The sequence below is a fragment of the Rhineura floridana genome, chromosome 7, assembly GCF_030035675.1.
Source record: "Rhineura floridana isolate rRhiFlo1 chromosome 7, rRhiFlo1.hap2, whole genome shotgun sequence".
Lineage (NCBI taxonomy): Eukaryota > Metazoa > Chordata > Lepidosauria > Squamata > Rhineuridae > Rhineura > Rhineura floridana.
In genome coordinates, this window is record NC_084486.1 from 42,727,634 (window position 1) to 42,744,192 (window position 16,559).

The 16,559-nt window shown below is 42.3% G+C and overlaps 1 protein-coding gene and 1 long non-coding RNA gene across 9 annotated transcripts in view; one reads left to right on the top strand and one right to left on the bottom strand.

Annotated features, from left to right (window-relative positions):
- The window catches only part of PCDH15 (protocadherin related 15), a 605,264-nt gene that overhangs the window by 399,137 nt on the left and 189,568 nt on the right, over positions 1 to 16,559 (top strand). For all 7 annotated transcript variants that reach the window (XM_061635350.1, XM_061635351.1, XM_061635352.1 and 4 more), the window contains one exon: positions 6,395 to 6,511. In XM_061635350.1, the coding sequence (XP_061491334.1) occupies positions 6,395 to 6,511 (117 nt within the window). The remainder of the gene's footprint in view (positions 1 to 6,394; positions 6,512 to 16,559) is intronic.
- Positions 1 to 16,559, bottom strand: part of LOC133388877 (uncharacterized) — a 59,002-nt gene that overhangs the window by 14,701 nt on the left and 27,742 nt on the right. The window lies entirely within an intron of this gene.

Below are 16,559 nucleotides of genomic sequence, written 5' to 3' on the forward strand. Positions count from 1 at the left end.
CGGCAAACAAAAGCACTAAAAACACTTTAAAACATTATTAAAACAGACTTTAAAATACATTAGAACAAAACATCTTTAAAAATATTTTTAAAAAGCTTTCAAGACATCTTAAAAAAAAAGGGTTAAAAACATTGTTTAAAAAAAGGTTTAAAAACATATTAAAAAGCAATTCCAACACAGACACAGACTGGGATAAGGTCTCAACTGAAAAGGCTTGTTGAAAGAGGTACCTAAAAGATAACAGAGATGACAGGCTAGGTGCTGACACATTAAAGGTCTGTTTCTATGTTGTGTGGAATGGACCTCCTGATAAGATGGTATCCGCAGGAGGCCCTCACCTACAGAGCACAGTGATCAACTGGGTATGTAAGGGATAAGACGGTCTTTCAGGTATCCTGGTCCCAAGCTGTATAGGGCTTTGTACACCAAGACTAGAACCTTGAACTTGGACCTTTATGCTTTTGTTTGCTATTGATTTGTTTACCTTAGAAATATAAATAGGGCCTTCTACTCCTTTCCGATAGAAGAGGATGTTCTGAAACATTCTTATCAGAGGATGTTTCATATCGCTTCTCTGCCATTTCTATTTCTAGTCTCTGATTTCCCAACAATAAGGACATAAGGACATGCTGAAGATGAATGCTTAGGAATTCTGAGTTTGTCATCTATTATCGGGAAGCAATAGAGACACAATAAAGGGACATAGCAAGCAATGTTTGACAGGTCTGAATATGATTTTTGCTTGAAATAATGTTGTCTCTTACATGTGTTCTTGAATGTGTTTTTGAACAAATATATATAAAATGTTTTTTATTTACAGTGCATTGGAGGCCCAGTTAGTGTACTGAAAAATACTAGGACTGTATTTCACACATTACAGTTAAGCATCTATTTCCTGCACCGAGATTATATCCATATATTTTATTTATTAGATTTTTATCCCACCCTTCCTCTCAGTAGGAGCCATGGGCAGCAAGAAAATGTATTGGATGAAGTAATTTCAAAAAACAGCCTGTACACCATTGCCTTCTTAAACCTTCCTTCTGATCCTACTTCTTGGGCTATTCCCCAGTCAGATCATATTAGCGTTGCCAGGTTAGAAGCATCCCAAACCCTGAGATTTCAGGGGCGTGCCCTTGTGATGTCATGGGGCATGCCCTAGTGATGTAATTAAGCATGATAATTAAGCATCAACCACAGTTGCTTGGAGCATACCACTCAAACAATTTTTTTTTCTCTGATTGGAAATTAAGATAGAAATCTTATATAAATGAGGGTGTTTCCAGGTCCAGCTGAAGTGATGGGATCATTCCTTCTCACCTGCTTTGATAGCCTAGGTAAGGAACATTTAATCTAGCCTGGCAAGAAGGGTTTAAATGCCTTCAGACCAGGCCAGTAACCAGAAGGCCATTGTAGGAAGAATGTTGTGGAGATGTTAGATGGGAGCACTCAGGAGTAAAGATGGATGCCCCGGAAGGCTGCAATTCTGAACACACTTACTAAGGAACTAAGCCCCATAGAACTCAACAGGACTTACTTCTGAGTAGATATTGTTAGGATTGTGCTGTTGGTAAGGCTTGACTAGGGATTATCTGCAATGATATCCATATCAAAGCAGGGTTGGCAACCCCCTGCCTGGAATGCCCTCCCTGACTTTAAATGTGGCTGCTCCAAACTTTTTTTTACAGACTTGACCCTTCACTGCAGAGAGAGGTTTGAGAAATGAGTAAGAGTTAAGAAGATTCTCTTCTCTTTCCTGTCTACTCTGTGGGCTGCTGTAAACTCACTTTGACAGCCAACCCAGTTCCAGTGAGTGATAATAGACAGAGAGAAAACACACATGGTTTGGTCTACCTTCCCAGGCAGTAGATTGGGAACAACAGCAATTGAAGCCATACTTCCCAGTATATGAATTCTCTTTTTCCACTATTGGGCAAGAAACAAACCATCATGCAAATAACATCAGTGGGCTTAAAGGGGTTGAGCTGACCACATAGAACCACTGTTGTTGCTTCTATGGATGTAACGGAGTAAGGTCAGAGGTAAATGAAATGCAAATAGAAAAAGAAAAGATAGTGATGATTTCCTAAACGCAATACCATACCAACCACAACAAGATTCCTGTGAGTAAGACAGAAAATTCAGCCAGTGAGGGTTCCTAATCAAAACTAAAAGAATCCTGGCAGCCAGTCAGCCAAGTTTACAGAAATCCCCACACAGCACAACCTGACCCGGGCCATTTAGTGCAGAATGCTACTGCACAATTGCTGACATGAGTGAGACCCTATTAGCACATAATACCTCTACTCTGAAATCTGCACTGGTTGCTACCAGGCCAAGTTCAAGATGTACTTTCTATGTTATGGGTTCCACATAGCACTTGTTCTGCCCTTGTAAGAAATCATTCCTTTAGTGTAGCAGTACCTATGCTTTGGAACTGCCTGCCTATTTCCATTACGCAGGTACCTTCATTGTACCTCATTTTGGCACCTGCTGAAAACATTTTTGTTTAGGCAAGCCTAGTGTGGTGTAGTGGTTAAGGTGCTGGACTGCCACCTGGGAGACCAGGGTTTGCATCCCCACACCGCCATGAAACTCACTGGGTGACCTTGGGCCAGTCACCTCAGCCTCAGAGGGAGGCAATGGTAAACCCCCTCTGAATAACGCTTACCATGAAAACCCTATTCGTAGGGTCGCCATAAGTCAGGATCGACTTGAAGGCAACCCCAGTAGTAGTACCCAGGAATGTAGAAGCTACAGGAATACCCCACTATATGGACCTTCACTTAATGTACACTCGCTTTTACGGACATATTCCATACTCCACCATGCCCCTGTTTACGTACGCTTGCTTCATACTTACGGACACTTAACAGTGCGTGGGCGTGGAAATAGATGCGATCGCGCCACCCAAATCAGCTGGGAGGCACGATCACGATCAGCTGAGAGGTGTGGCAGCGGAGGCCTTAGCGCGGGGCTTTGAGGCTCCGCATGAAGGAGAGGTAAAAAAAGTTTTAAAAGGTAGTGCTTCACTTTAAGGACATTTTCGGTTTACGTACTCGCTCTTGTCCCATTGAGTACATTAATGCGAGGTATTCCTGTATTATGTTTTTAATCTGTTTTTAACTCATTATTGGTTTTATTATTTTGAATGTTTTTAAATACCTGTCTTTAACTATTTTTGCCATTAATTTTATTGTTTTAATTCCTTCTATAAACCGCTTTGTGGTTTTTTACAATAAAGTGGTATATAAATATTGTAAATAAAATACATAAATAAATTTTGGAGTCACTGTGGTGTTGAGTCTCTTTCCTCTTTTGGTACCATCTAGCTCAGTACTGATGATATGGACTAGCATTGGCTCTCTAGGATTCCAGGCAATAGTCTCTTCCAAATATTGAATTTTGGACCTTTGCATTCAAAGCATGTGCCCTACCACTGAGCTACAACCCTGTTTAAAAAAGTATCTTCTAAAATAGTTCTTTTCAATGCAGTAATGAATGCGCAGCATGCCAGAGCAGCACCACACCATACGTTTAACATACATTTGAAGCACATGAATCCTACTACAGAATCCTGGGAACTGTAGTTTAAGGGTGGTGGGACTATAACTGTGAGAGGAGAACCAACTGGCCATTGCAGAACATTTTTAATATATATATATATATATTAGTTTCCTGCCAAATAAAAGCAGTGAAACCTAAGTAAGCCCTGCCTAACTGCTTAAAAAAAAGGTTTGGAGGGGGAGAGAAAGATTTATAACACAATCCTTTTCTGTGTTCACTGAAAAGTCCCAGTTATTTTCAGCACAATCCTAACCATGTCTACTCAAAAGTAAGTTCTATTGAATTCAATGGGGTTAGCTCCCAGATATGTGGAATTAGCATTGTAGCTTTACTCCCAGAAAAGCTTCATATTGGGAAAGTTTTCAAAACAGGTTATGAATAAGACAGTCCAGTAAAATTTAAACTTGTTGGAATCCTTAATTAGAAAAATAAACACTGCAGCATGTTTTGTTATGTGCCTTCAAGTCTACTACGAGTTATGGCAACTGTATGAATTGGCAACCTCCAGTAGCATCTGTCATAAACCACTCTGTTCAGATTTGTAAGTTCAAGTCTGTAGCTTCTTTTATGGAATCAATCCATCTCTTGTTTCGTCTTCCTCTTTTTCTACTCCCTTCTATTTTCCCCAGCATTATTATCTTTTCTAATGAATCATGTCTTCTCATGATGTGTCCAAAGTATGATAACCTCAGTTTCATCATTTTAGCTTCTAGTGATAGTTCTGGTTCAATTTGTTCTAACACCCAATTATTTGTCTTTTTTGCAGTCCATGGTATGCGCAAAGCTCTCCTCCAACACCACATTTCAAATGAGTTGATTTTTCTCTTACCCGCTTTTTTCACTGTCCAACTTTCACATCCATACATAGAGATCGGGAATACCATGGTCTGAATGATCCTGACTTTAATGTTCAGTGATACATCTTTGCATTTGAGGGCCTTTTCTTGTTCCCTCATGGCAGCCCTCCCCAGTCCTAGCCTTCTTCTGATTTCTTGACTATTGTCTCCATTTTAGTTAATGACCGTGCCAAGGTATTGATAATCCTTGACAAGTTCAATGTCCTCGTTTTCAACTTTAAAGTTACATAATTTTTCTGTTGTCATTACTTTAGTCTTCTTGACGTTCAGCTGTATTCCTGCTTTTGTGCAGGTGTGGAACCATCCTGCTGATAAACATGTGGAACATGCTTGATCTGCAGAAGTTTGTCAGCTAGAAGAAGCTTTTTCCCTGCCCAAACAGACATATGGTTTTTAGCATGCTGAACTGAAGTACTTATGAAAACGTTTTAATGGTGTTTTTCCAAATTTGGTGACAAGCATGGGTGCCATACAGAAGCTCTACCTTGGGAGTCACCCCCTCCCAAACCAAAAAAAACAATCACCTCTCTCTCATCTTCCTAATGTTCTAGGCCACTGGTAGGGAGCCCATTTTAGCCCAAGGACCAGATTAGAAGTTGGCCAACCTTATGGCGCTGCATTCCAAAAGTGGTTGGGGCAAAACAAAAAATAAAAATACATGTACCTTTCCCCCCCACACACACACACAGTATTGACACAAACACACATGCATTAGACTTACAGACACACAGCCCTTCCCCCCCCTCTAAGGCACACATATGTGAAATCACACACTCATGCATACTGTCTCACACACCACAGACATGGATGCACACAGACACACATTGAGCATTGAGGCAGAGGGTTTGTTTTCCTCCTAGATGAGTTCTACTTGCATGCCCATTTAATTTGCAGCAATCACATGATGCTTTCTGCTTTTAATCCGCAGCACATAAATCCAAGTTTAATCCAAAAAGGGAAGGAAAAACCGTCTGTGTTTTGTATCTCTAGGGGCTTGTAGATGCTTAGCTCTGATGCTTTTGTGAGTCCACACGCGCTCCCTCCTCCTCCCTTCGTTATGTCATTTCTTGCTGGCTCCCATTCTGCAAGCCTGCTGCAAATTGTGCTTTTTTTTCTTCCCTCACCCCACCCCCCAAACTTGTGCAAAAAAGCATAACGTCGTTCAAACAAATATTTGTATTTCTGCTGGATTCTGAAAATACAAATAATCAAACTTGAGGATTTTTTCTTTTTTTATGAAACTTACTCTGGAGCAAACTGAGCATGCTTGGTTGCCAAGGTAAACAGAGGAAGTGATAGTTTGACTTTATGAGGGTGTGATAGTTTGACTTTAAGAGGACTTTAAGAGGGGTCTTTAGGAAGCTGTGTGATTGACTCTGTCCCTTCAGTATGAACAGAAAATAGTGATTGGAAGGTAGGAAGTGTGATCTTTAAACTCCCATCGTGATGGAAAAAGCTTTGTTTTAAAAACGCAGTTCAACTCCAGTGTGGCAACACTTTGCTAAGTATGGTGATAACCCCTCTGCCTGTTGTTTAATAATATACTTTTCAGGAGTTATTTTAATTTTTTAGATTTATATGCTGGTTTTGACAGGGATACTAAAAGGAGCTCATAATGTTCATAACATAACAATTATACTGAAGAAGATTTTAAGGTTTTCACTGTGCTGTTATTGAAAGACAATGTACTATCATTCATCATATTTTTTGGAATGGAGATTGTTATTATGAAGTAGGTCTGCTCTGTCAATCCTTTACGCATTAACATTACATGGAAAATATGTCATCTTCCTCTTGAGTGCCAGTCTTGTGTGTGCATAGTAACAAAAGTGAGAATCCAGAAGGCCTGATAAAGGTGAATGGATTGGCTAGTGAGAAGAGGCTGAATGGGGCCTAGTTTGGAAGAACAATTGTAGACATGTCCATAATCTCATTTCATTCAGCAGTAAATTCTTAATTATGTTTTGCAGGATATGAACGATTACTCCCCAGTATTTAGCAAATCTCTGTACAGGGGCATGGTTGCTCCTGATGCAATCAAGGGCACTGTTATCACAACGGTTGAAGCTGAGGATCAGGACCCTCTGGTAAGCAAAACAAAAAAAGTTTTTTTAGTACCCTGCACCCAAGAGTGCTTTCTTTAAAAAAAATCAATAAAACGTAAGTGGCCTTAATCCTCTGAACAACAGAAGTAATTACTATTATTTTTTTACACAGCAGCAGCTCCCATGCATTTTTATGCCAACCTATCCTCTGTTTTAAGCCTAGGCTGCACTTCAGTTATTATTCCCAAGACTGATAAAGCCTATGTATTGCGCTCCCCAAGCCTCTCCGCTCCCTGCTCTAGTTATGTTTGTGTGTGTGTGTTTGTTTTTTAATTATTATGGAACAATGTCAATGTAAAATCCTTATTGGGCTTTAGTGTGCTGATCATAAACAGGAAAAAGTAGATGGGGATATAACCTGCATTTGGAACAGCTTTGTGGCTCCAACAGAAAACAAAGCACATTTTTTAAAGAGTTGTTATTTCTTTGAGTTGCCAGTATTGTACATCTTGCAGCATGAACTATATGTCGGTTGTGTGTGCGTGTGTGTGAAGAAACAGGAAACCTCATCAAAAAATCATTTTTATACTATGTAAGATTTGAATACAGCAGAGCTGATTTGATACAAGCAGTCTTCACATCAGTATCTGGTTTTCCAATAAATTCTCTGTCTCACATTCGATTCACAGAGCTGTATATACCCCATGGGGAAATTCTGGTTTACTTGTCAAAGTACTGGTGAATCTGAATGATAAATAGATATATTTTGGGAACTCTAAAAGACAAAGCAGCTCAAGAGTTTTTATGTATGAATGAATTTATTTATTTAGAAAATTTCTTAATCACTTTGTGAATCTCAAAGTGATGTACAAATAATAAATATAAAATACAAGAGAACATAATTTCAGAACATTGTACAAAGTAAAAGTTCAGTGCCATACAAAGTAATAGCAAAACCATCAATAAAAACACCAATCAGTACCAAAAAAGAAAAAAACTCCTCAAATAAATATAAAATCTAGAAACAAATACAGCATAAAGCAACCAAAAACAAGTTACAAAGAGTTTCCAGATAGGTCAACATTAACTGGGAATATGCATGTTTTCCCATTCTGTTGCTAATGGGAAGGAAGGGGAAGACATCTTTTTGCAATAGTTGATCTTGGTTTTTACTGTATTTTTTAATGGTTTTTACTGTACAGGGGTTGTGTTTTTACTTGTGGTAAATTGCTTTGATGTTTTTAAATGAAATAACTATATACAAATATATTTATAAATAAATAAAGACTCCCCTCTGCTCTTCCTAAGTAACATCCAGCTAGCAAAGCCAGCAATTATGCTTTTTTAAAAAAAGGGATGAATGTTTGTGGGTTTGGTGGCATTGGCTTTTTTATGGACTTAAGGGATTTCCTGAGATAGAAATGGATGTTTTATCGCATCACAGTAGTCTGTTTGTAGAAGGGCTCTGCATTATCAATACAGTGCTTAATGTAGGCATTAGGATACCCCAATGATATATCTAGACTAGTATATTTCTATCAGTACACAGACCATGAGTAGTGCTTCTGTGACAATAGGGTAGAAGAAGCCACGAAACAGCAGTGAAATGGGTAGTTTTCCTCTTTGCCATTCAATCCTAGCTTTTTGCAAAGGTTTATGGACATCACCATTCCATTGATGACTAAATCAAATCTCATCCTAAATAGGTTTCTCAGAACTAGCAGTTGGATGAAGCCATCATTTATTCTGTCTAGTAATTTTTCATTGGCAGAGCTCCTTGAGCTGACATTTGTCCCATCAGTTTGAAGATAAATGAACTTGCCTATTATTACTGTGTTGGTCCCTTCTGTATATATCGCCCTTCACATTAGATTCCATCCAAGTCAGAGTGGCATATTTTATTGTCTTCAGAGTAAAACATTTTTCTTGGTGTGCTTATTTACTGAAGACAGTCCATGTTTACTGAAGCACCATAATACCACTGAAGGATACCAAGTAATTGTTGCCAATCTTATCAAAACATTTAAGCTTCAAATTAGTCATTCAATAGCAATCTATTGGCAGGGGGTAAAACTGAGCCACTAGAACAAGTGACCTGAGCATGCATAATTTTCTAGCTTTATTTAAAAGTAAATAAGCCTGGAGATAGGGGTTAAGGGAATTCCATACCTGTAACATTCCTGTTGCCACTGCTGCAATAATATTTTTCCTTTTTTATACAGCCATGAGAGTGGCTTTATTCTATAGACAGTGTGGATTTTTCACATTCTGCAATGCTACATTGAAAATACCCCCTATTTATTTTATTTATTTATTTTATTATACTTGTATACCGCCCCATAGCCGAAGCTCTCTGGGCGGTTTACAGTAACTAAAAACATTAAATCAAATACAATTTAAAACAGATCTTATAAAAACAATTTAAAACACAATTTAAAAATTAAACAGTATAAAACACATGCTAAAATGCCTGGGAGAAGAGGAAAGTCTTGACTTGGCACCGAAAAGATAACAGTGTTGGCGCCAGGTGCACCTCGTCAGGCAAATCATTCCATAATTTGGGGGCCACCACTGAGAAGGCCCTCTCCCTTGTTGCCATCCTCCGAGCTTCCCTTGGAGTAGGCACCCAGAGGATAGCATTTGATCTTGAATGTAGTGTACGGGTGGGTTTGTATCGGGAGAGGCATTCCATCAGGTATTGTGGTCCTAAGCCGTGTAAGGCTTTATAGGTCAAAAGCAGCACCTTGAATCGAGCTCAGAAACATACAGGCAGCCAGTGCAAGCTATGCCATTCTGATCCTTCCCATAAGCACATTTCAAAACAAAGCCTTACAAAACCTAGAGTTCTGAACTCAGAAATGCTTGCTTAACAACTCTCTACTTTTTCATGGCTATACACAAAACACCCAGAGAGAACTGGGAGTTTGAAATGTAAAACAGGAGAAAAAAAAATCCAGACCCCTGTTGGATTTTTTTGTCAGTGGTCTCATAATACGTTGAAAATCATTAAAAATCACCCATGTTCACAGAGTACTTGTAATCCTATTACTGACCTTGCCCCATACACTGACCTTCATCTTCTGCAGTTTAAAAGTTTTTTAAAAATGCCTGGCTGATTTTTAATTAAAGAAATTTAACATTGAAGTCAATGATAACCATGGACATGCTCAGTAAGAGCCAACTGTCAGTGTTCTAAAAGCCAGACTCAGGGCTCGTTCACATGGCAATTTAATTTAATATTAAGCCTCCCGTCATCTTAATTTAATTTGCAGCGTTCACATGACTTTTTTGGAAAGGGAAGGCATGTCACTGCATTTCCCTTTAAATGTGAATCAATCCAACCCACTGATAATCTGAAAAGTAAGGAAAAAGCATCTCTGCTTCCTGCTGAGAAGGCTCCCTGTCTCTGTCATGGCAAAAGCTGCCCTACCTTCCTTTCACTCACTCCCCCCCCCCGTTTCATGTCAATGCCCGGAGAGGCATGCAATTGACAAGAAATGGAATAACCCCCCCTCCCCTCCTCCATTAGCAATACTCTGGAGGAAGTGTGAATGGGAAACAGCGGGTTCAAAGGTTGTGGAAAACAATGTGTCTGAATGTTGCAATTCTATCGCGATGGGAAAAGCTTTGTTTTCAATACAGATTTAGCTTCTGTGTGAGTCAGCTTGGCTAATCAGGACCCCACACCCATGCCAGACATTTATTCCATTTTAAACAGTCATGGCTTCCCCCAAAGAATCCTGAGAAGTGCAGTTTGTGAAAGGTGCTGAGCTCCAGTGGCCAGAGTGGTTTAATAGTCAGCCCTTCTTCTGGGGATTGTAGCTCTGTGAGGGGAACAGGGTGTATCCTAGCAACTCTCAGCACCCTTCATGAACTACACTTCCCAAGATTCTTTGGGGGAAACCATGGTTGTCTAAAGTGAAAAAAAGGCCTGGTGTGGATGTGGCCAGTGACACCTTTGGTTTAAATTTGGATGGGAGACTACATGTGCTTGCTGTAGAATAAAAAGTTGGGGGAAACTCTGAAAAACAATGATACTGTTCACAATGTTTCCTTTTAAAAAGGAAAGGGGCTTTTCCTTTGCCCAGTGCTCACCCACCCATTATCCTCCCCTTCCCCTCATCCCCCATCCTATCTCATCCTATCCAAGCATGACCAGGTCCGCAGCCTGGGGGTCATTCTTGACTCCCAGCTGTCCATGGAGGCTCAGGTCTCTGGTGTGAGCCAGGCGGCGCTGTATCAACTCCATCTGATATGGAGGCTGTGCCCCTACCTTCCCAACCATCTGCTCCCATCTGTGGTACATGCCCTGGTCTCCTCTTGCCTAGACTACTGTAATGTGCTCTACATGGGGTTACCCTTGAAAATGGTCTGGAAGCTGCAACTGGTACAGAATGCAGCAGCTCGCCTGATTAAAGGCAGCTGCCGGCGAGATCACATCACTCCAGTGCTGAAGGAGTTGCACTGGTTACCAGTTGTTTTCCGGGCCCAATTCAAGGTGTTGGTTCTAACCTTTAAAACCCTATATGGTTTCAGCCCAGGCTATCCGAAGGAGCGCCTCCAACATCATCAGGGATGCCACTCAACAAGATCAGCCTCAAAAGGCCTTCTCTCTATCCCACCAGTTAAAACAGCTAGACTGGTGAGAACTAGAACATAAGAACATAAGAAGAGCCTGCTGGATCAGGCCAGTGGCCCATCTAGTCCAGCATCCTGTTCTCACAGTGGCCAACCAGGTGCCTGGGGGAAGCCCGCAAGCAGGACCCGAATGCAAGAACACTCTCCCCTCCTGAGGCTTCCGGCAACTGGTTTTCAGAAGCATGCTGCCTCTGACTAGGGTGGCACAGCACAGCCATCACGGCTAGTAGCCATTGATAGCCCTGTCCTCCATGAATTTGTCTAATCTTCTTTTAAAGCCGTCCAAGCTGGTGGCCATTACTGCATCTTGTGGGAGCAAATTCCATAGTTTAACTATGCGCTGAGTAAAGAAGTACTTCCTTTTGTCTGTCCTGAATCTTCCAACATTCAGCTTCTTTGAATGTCCACGAGTTCTAGTATTATGAGAGAGGGAGAAGAACTTTTCTCTATCCACTTTCTCAATGCCATGCATAATTTTATACACTTCTATCATGTCTCCTCTGACCCGCCTTTTCTCTAAACTAAAAAGCCCCAAATGCTGCAACCTTTCCTCGTAAGGGAGTCGCTCCATCCCCTTGATCATTCTGGTTGCCCTCTTCTGAACCTTTTCCAACTCTATAATATCCTTTTTGAGATGAGGCGACCAGAACTGTACACAGTATTCCAAATGCGGCCACACCATAGATTTATACAATGGCATTATGATATCGGCTGTTTTATTTTCAATACCTTTCCTAATTATCGCTAGCATGGAATTTGCCTTTTTCACAGCTGCCGCACACTGGGTTGACATTTTCATCGTGCTGTCCACTACAACCCCGAGGTCTCTCTCCTGGTTGGTCACCGCCAGTTCAGACCCCATGAGCGTATATGTGAAATTAAGATTTTTTGCTCCAATATGCATAATTTTACACTTGTTTATATTGAATTGCATTTGCCATTTTTCTGCCCATTCACTCAGTTTGGAGAGGTCTTTTTGGAGCTCTTCGCAATCCCTTTTTGTTTTAACAACCCTGAACAATTTAGTGTCATCAGCAAACTTGGCCACTTCACTGCTCACTCCTAATTCTAGGTCATTAATGAACAAGTTGAAAAGTACAGGTCCCAATACCGATTCTTGAGGGACTCCACTTTCTACAGCCCTCCATTGGGAGAACTGTCCGTTTATTCCTACTCTCTGCTTTCTGCTTCTTAACCAATTCCTTATCCACAAGAGGACCTCTCCTCTTATTCCATGACTGCTAAGCTTCCTCAGAAGCCTTTGGTGAGGTACCTTGTCAAACGCTTTTTGAAAGTCTAAGTACACTATGTCCACTGGATCACCTCTATCTATATGCTTGTTGACACTCTCAAAGAATTCTAATAGGTTACTGAGACAGGACTTTCCCTTGCAGAAGCCATGCTGGCTCTGCTTCAGCAAGGCTTGTTCTTCTATGTGCTTAGTTAATCTAGCTTTAATACTTTCTACCAGTTTTCCAGGGACAGAAGTTAAGCTAACTGGCCTGTAATTTCCGGGATCCCCCCTGGATCCCTTTTTGAAGATTGGCGTTACATTTGCCACTTTCCAGTCCTCAGGCATGGAGGAAGACCTGAGGGACAAGTTACATATTTTAGTTAGCACATCAGCAATTTCACCTTTGAGTTCTTTGAGAACTCTCGGGTGGATGCCATCCGGGCCCGGTGATTTGTCAGTTTTTATATTGTCCATTAAGCCTAGAACTTCCTCTCTCGTTACCACTATTTGTCTCAGTTCCTCAAAATCCCTTCCTGCAAATGTTAGTTCAGGTTCAGGGATCTGCCCTATATCTTCCACTGTGAAGACAGATGCAAAAAATTTGTTTAGCTTCTCTGCAATCTCCTTATCATTCTTTAGTACACCTTTGACTCCCTTATCATCCAAGGGTCCAATTGTCTCCCTAGATGGTCTCCTGCTTTGAATGTATTTATAGAATTTTTTGTTGTTGGTTTTTATGTTCTTAGCAATGTGCTCCTCAAATTCTTTTTTAGCATCCCTTATTGTCTTCTTGCATTTCTTTTGCCAGAGTTTGTGTTCTTTTTTATTTTCTTCATTTGGACAAGACTTCCATTTTTTGAAGGAAGACTTTTTGCCTCTAAGAGCTTCCTTGACTTTGCTCGTTAACCATGCCGGCATCTTCTTGGCCCTGGCGGTACCTTTTCTGATCTGCGGTATGCACTCCAGTTGAGCTTCTAATATAGTGTTTTTAAACAACTTCCAAGCATTTTCGAGTGATGTGACCCTCTGGACTTTGTTTTTCAGCTTTCTTTTTACCAATCCCCTCATTTTTGTGAAGTTTCCTCTTTTGAAGTCAAATGTGACCGTGTTGGATTTTCTTGGCAATTGGCCATTTACATGTATGTTTAATTTAATAGCACTGTGGTCACTGCTCCCAATCGGTTCAACAACACTTACATCTTGCACCAGGTCCCGGTCCCCACTGAGGATTAAGTCCAGGGTTGCCGTCCCTCTGATCGGTTCCATGACCAACTGGTCTAGGGAATAGTCATTTAGAATATCTAGAAACTTTGCTTCTTTGTCATGACTGGAACACATATGCAGCCAGTCTATGTCCGGGTAGTTGAAGTCACCCATTACTACCACATTTCCTAGTTTGGATGCTTCCTCAATTTCATATCTCATCTCAAGGTCTCCCTGAGCATTTTGATCAGGGGGACGATAGATCGTTCCCAGTATTAAGTCCCTCCTGGGGCATGGTATCACCACCCACAACGATTCTGTGGAGGAGTCTGCCTCTTTTGGGGTTTCGAGCTTGCTGGATTCAATGCCTTCTTTCACGTATAGAGCGACTCCGCCACCAATACGTCCTTCCCTGTCCTTCCGATATAGTTTATATCCAGGGATAACCGTATCCCACTGGTTTTCTCCATTCCACCAGGTCTCCGTTATGCTCACTATATCAATGCTCTCCTCTAAGACCAAGCACTCCAGTTCTCCCATCTTGGTTCGCAGGCTCCTAGCATTAGCGTACAGGCACTTGTAAGCAGTGTCTCTCTTCAAGTGTCTTTGGCACTTGTGGTTAGGCCTGTGGTAATTTTGCTCTTCTGAATTTATATCCTGTGCCCCTGCTCTCACAATGCCTACTTCTAGGCCTACCCCTTTTAAAATTTCATCATTTCTTTGGTTTTTATCCCAGGGGGGAGGTTTATTCCGAACCGGACCTTTCTCAGCTCCTGTCAGATTTCCCCCCTCAGTCAGTTTAAAAGCTGCTCTGCCACCTTTTTAATTTTAAGTGCCAGCAGTCTGGTTCCATTCTGGTTCAAGTGGAGCCCATCCCTTTTGTACAGGCCCGGCTTGTCCCAAAATGTTCCCCAGTGCCTAACAAATCCAAACCCTTCCACCCGACACCATCGTCTCATCCACGCATTGAAACTGCGAAGCTGGGCCTGTCTGGCTGGTCCTGCGCGTGGAACCGGTAGCATTTCAGAGAAAGCCACCTTGGAGGTCCTGGCTTTCAGCATCCTACCTAGCAACCTAAATTTTGCTTCCAGGACCTCACGGCTGCATTTCCCCATGTCGTTGGTGCCAACGTGCACCACGACCACTGACTCCTTCCCAGCACTGTCTACCAAACTATCTAAACGACGGGCGATATCCGCAACCTTCGCACCAGGCAGGCAAAACACCTTGCGGTCTACACGCCCATCACACACCCCACTGTCTATGTTCCTAATGATCGAATCACCCACTACAAGGATCCCTCCACCCCCTGGAGATATATCCTCGGCACGAGAGGATAGCTGCTCATCCCCCAAGGAATGGGTCCCTTCTAAGGGATCGTTTCCCTCTTCCTCAGCTGGATGCTCTCCTTCCCTGAGACCATCATTGTCCATGATAGCAGGAGAGCTATCATCGTTGGAGTGGGACACAGCTATAACGTCCCTGAAGGCCTCCTCCACACACCTCTCTGCCTCTCTCAGCTTTTCCAGGTCCGCCACCTTGGCCTCAAGGAAATGAAGTCGTTCCCGGAGAGCCAGGAGCTCATTGCACCAAGAGCATACCCACAACTTCTGTCCAACAGGCAGATAGTCGTACATGCTGCTGGCGGTGCAAAACACTGGAAAGCCCCCACACCCCTGCTGGCTTCTTACCTGCATAGTTTTGTTTAAGGTTTATTACGTCAATGGGTTGGAGACTGCGGTTTAGTTGAGGTCAGGGAACAGATGGGCAGAGTGGGGGGCCCTGGCCTCCTCGCCCTGCTGCCGAACTCGCTCTGCTGCTTAACTCGCCTTGACGCTTTGTCAGCTGTGGCTCCCTCTAGCTCGTGAAGCAGGCTCCCTCGCTAGGGTGCTCTGACTTTATATGTGTGGCTGGTTCCTCCCAGCTACTGCTGCCAGCCAATGATGTGTTACTTGAGGCTGATGGCTATCAGCTGGGGCTTAACTCTTTAGTATTCTCTCAGGCTTCCTTCCTGAGCGAGGGGCGGGGCTGTTTAAGCTTTTGGCTGCTTTTAATCTCAGCAAGGGGCTGCGCCTTCCAGGCAAGTCTTTTGTGTTTGTTGTTTTCCCACCTAGAACAGCCTGACCTTTCTTTAACCTAGGGAAACAGAGCTTGTGGTTGTGTTTCAGGAAGGCTGAAGCTGCCCTTTTTAGCAAGGACTGAGCTGACTCTCTTCCTGTATGTATCGGTGGAGTTTCCTTTTCCCCCTTCTCTCCGACTGGAATTTAGCCTTGTTTACAGTGTCCCCTGAAGCTTTCCTGCTAGGGTGGTGTTGAAAACTAGCTTTCTATACGCTTCCTTCTCCTAGGATCTGTCTCCTAAGATATAGGTTCTTTCAGGATTTGGCTCCTAGCTCAGGGTGACCTTGGGCTGCCCTTATTAGTTATTTCTCTGAGCTGTTTTACTTCAATTTAAATAATGGAATAAATGGGAGCTACTTACCCTCTTTTCGCTCTGCTGCTTAACTGGCCTTGATGCTTTGTCAGCTGGGGCCTTGACGCTTCATCAGCTGGGGCTCCCTCTAGCTCGTGGAGAGGGCTTTTTCAGTTGTGGCCCCCACTTTATGGAATTCCCTCCCAGATTATATCCGCCATGCCCCCTCTATGATGAGCTTCCGCCGGGCCTTGAAGACCTGGCTCTTCAGGCAGGTTTTTGGGGTGGGTTAGGTTTTATTATTATTGTTGAGATTTTTAATGTTTTGATGTATTTGTATGTTTTTATTTTGTACGTCGCCCAGAGTGGCTGGACAGCCAGCCAAATGGGCGACTAATAAATTTAATAAATAATAATAAATAAATAATGATTGCATGGGAGTAAATGCCACTGAACTCAATAAGCATGCAAATAATCAAACCTTCTCTCTTCTTCCCCTACCCCTCCTGCCTGCTCCCATTCCCTGCTGCCCCTCCTCCTCCTCCCCATCCTCTTCCCCTACCCCTGCCCTTCCTTCTTCCTCCCTTCTTCCTCCCCCATGGT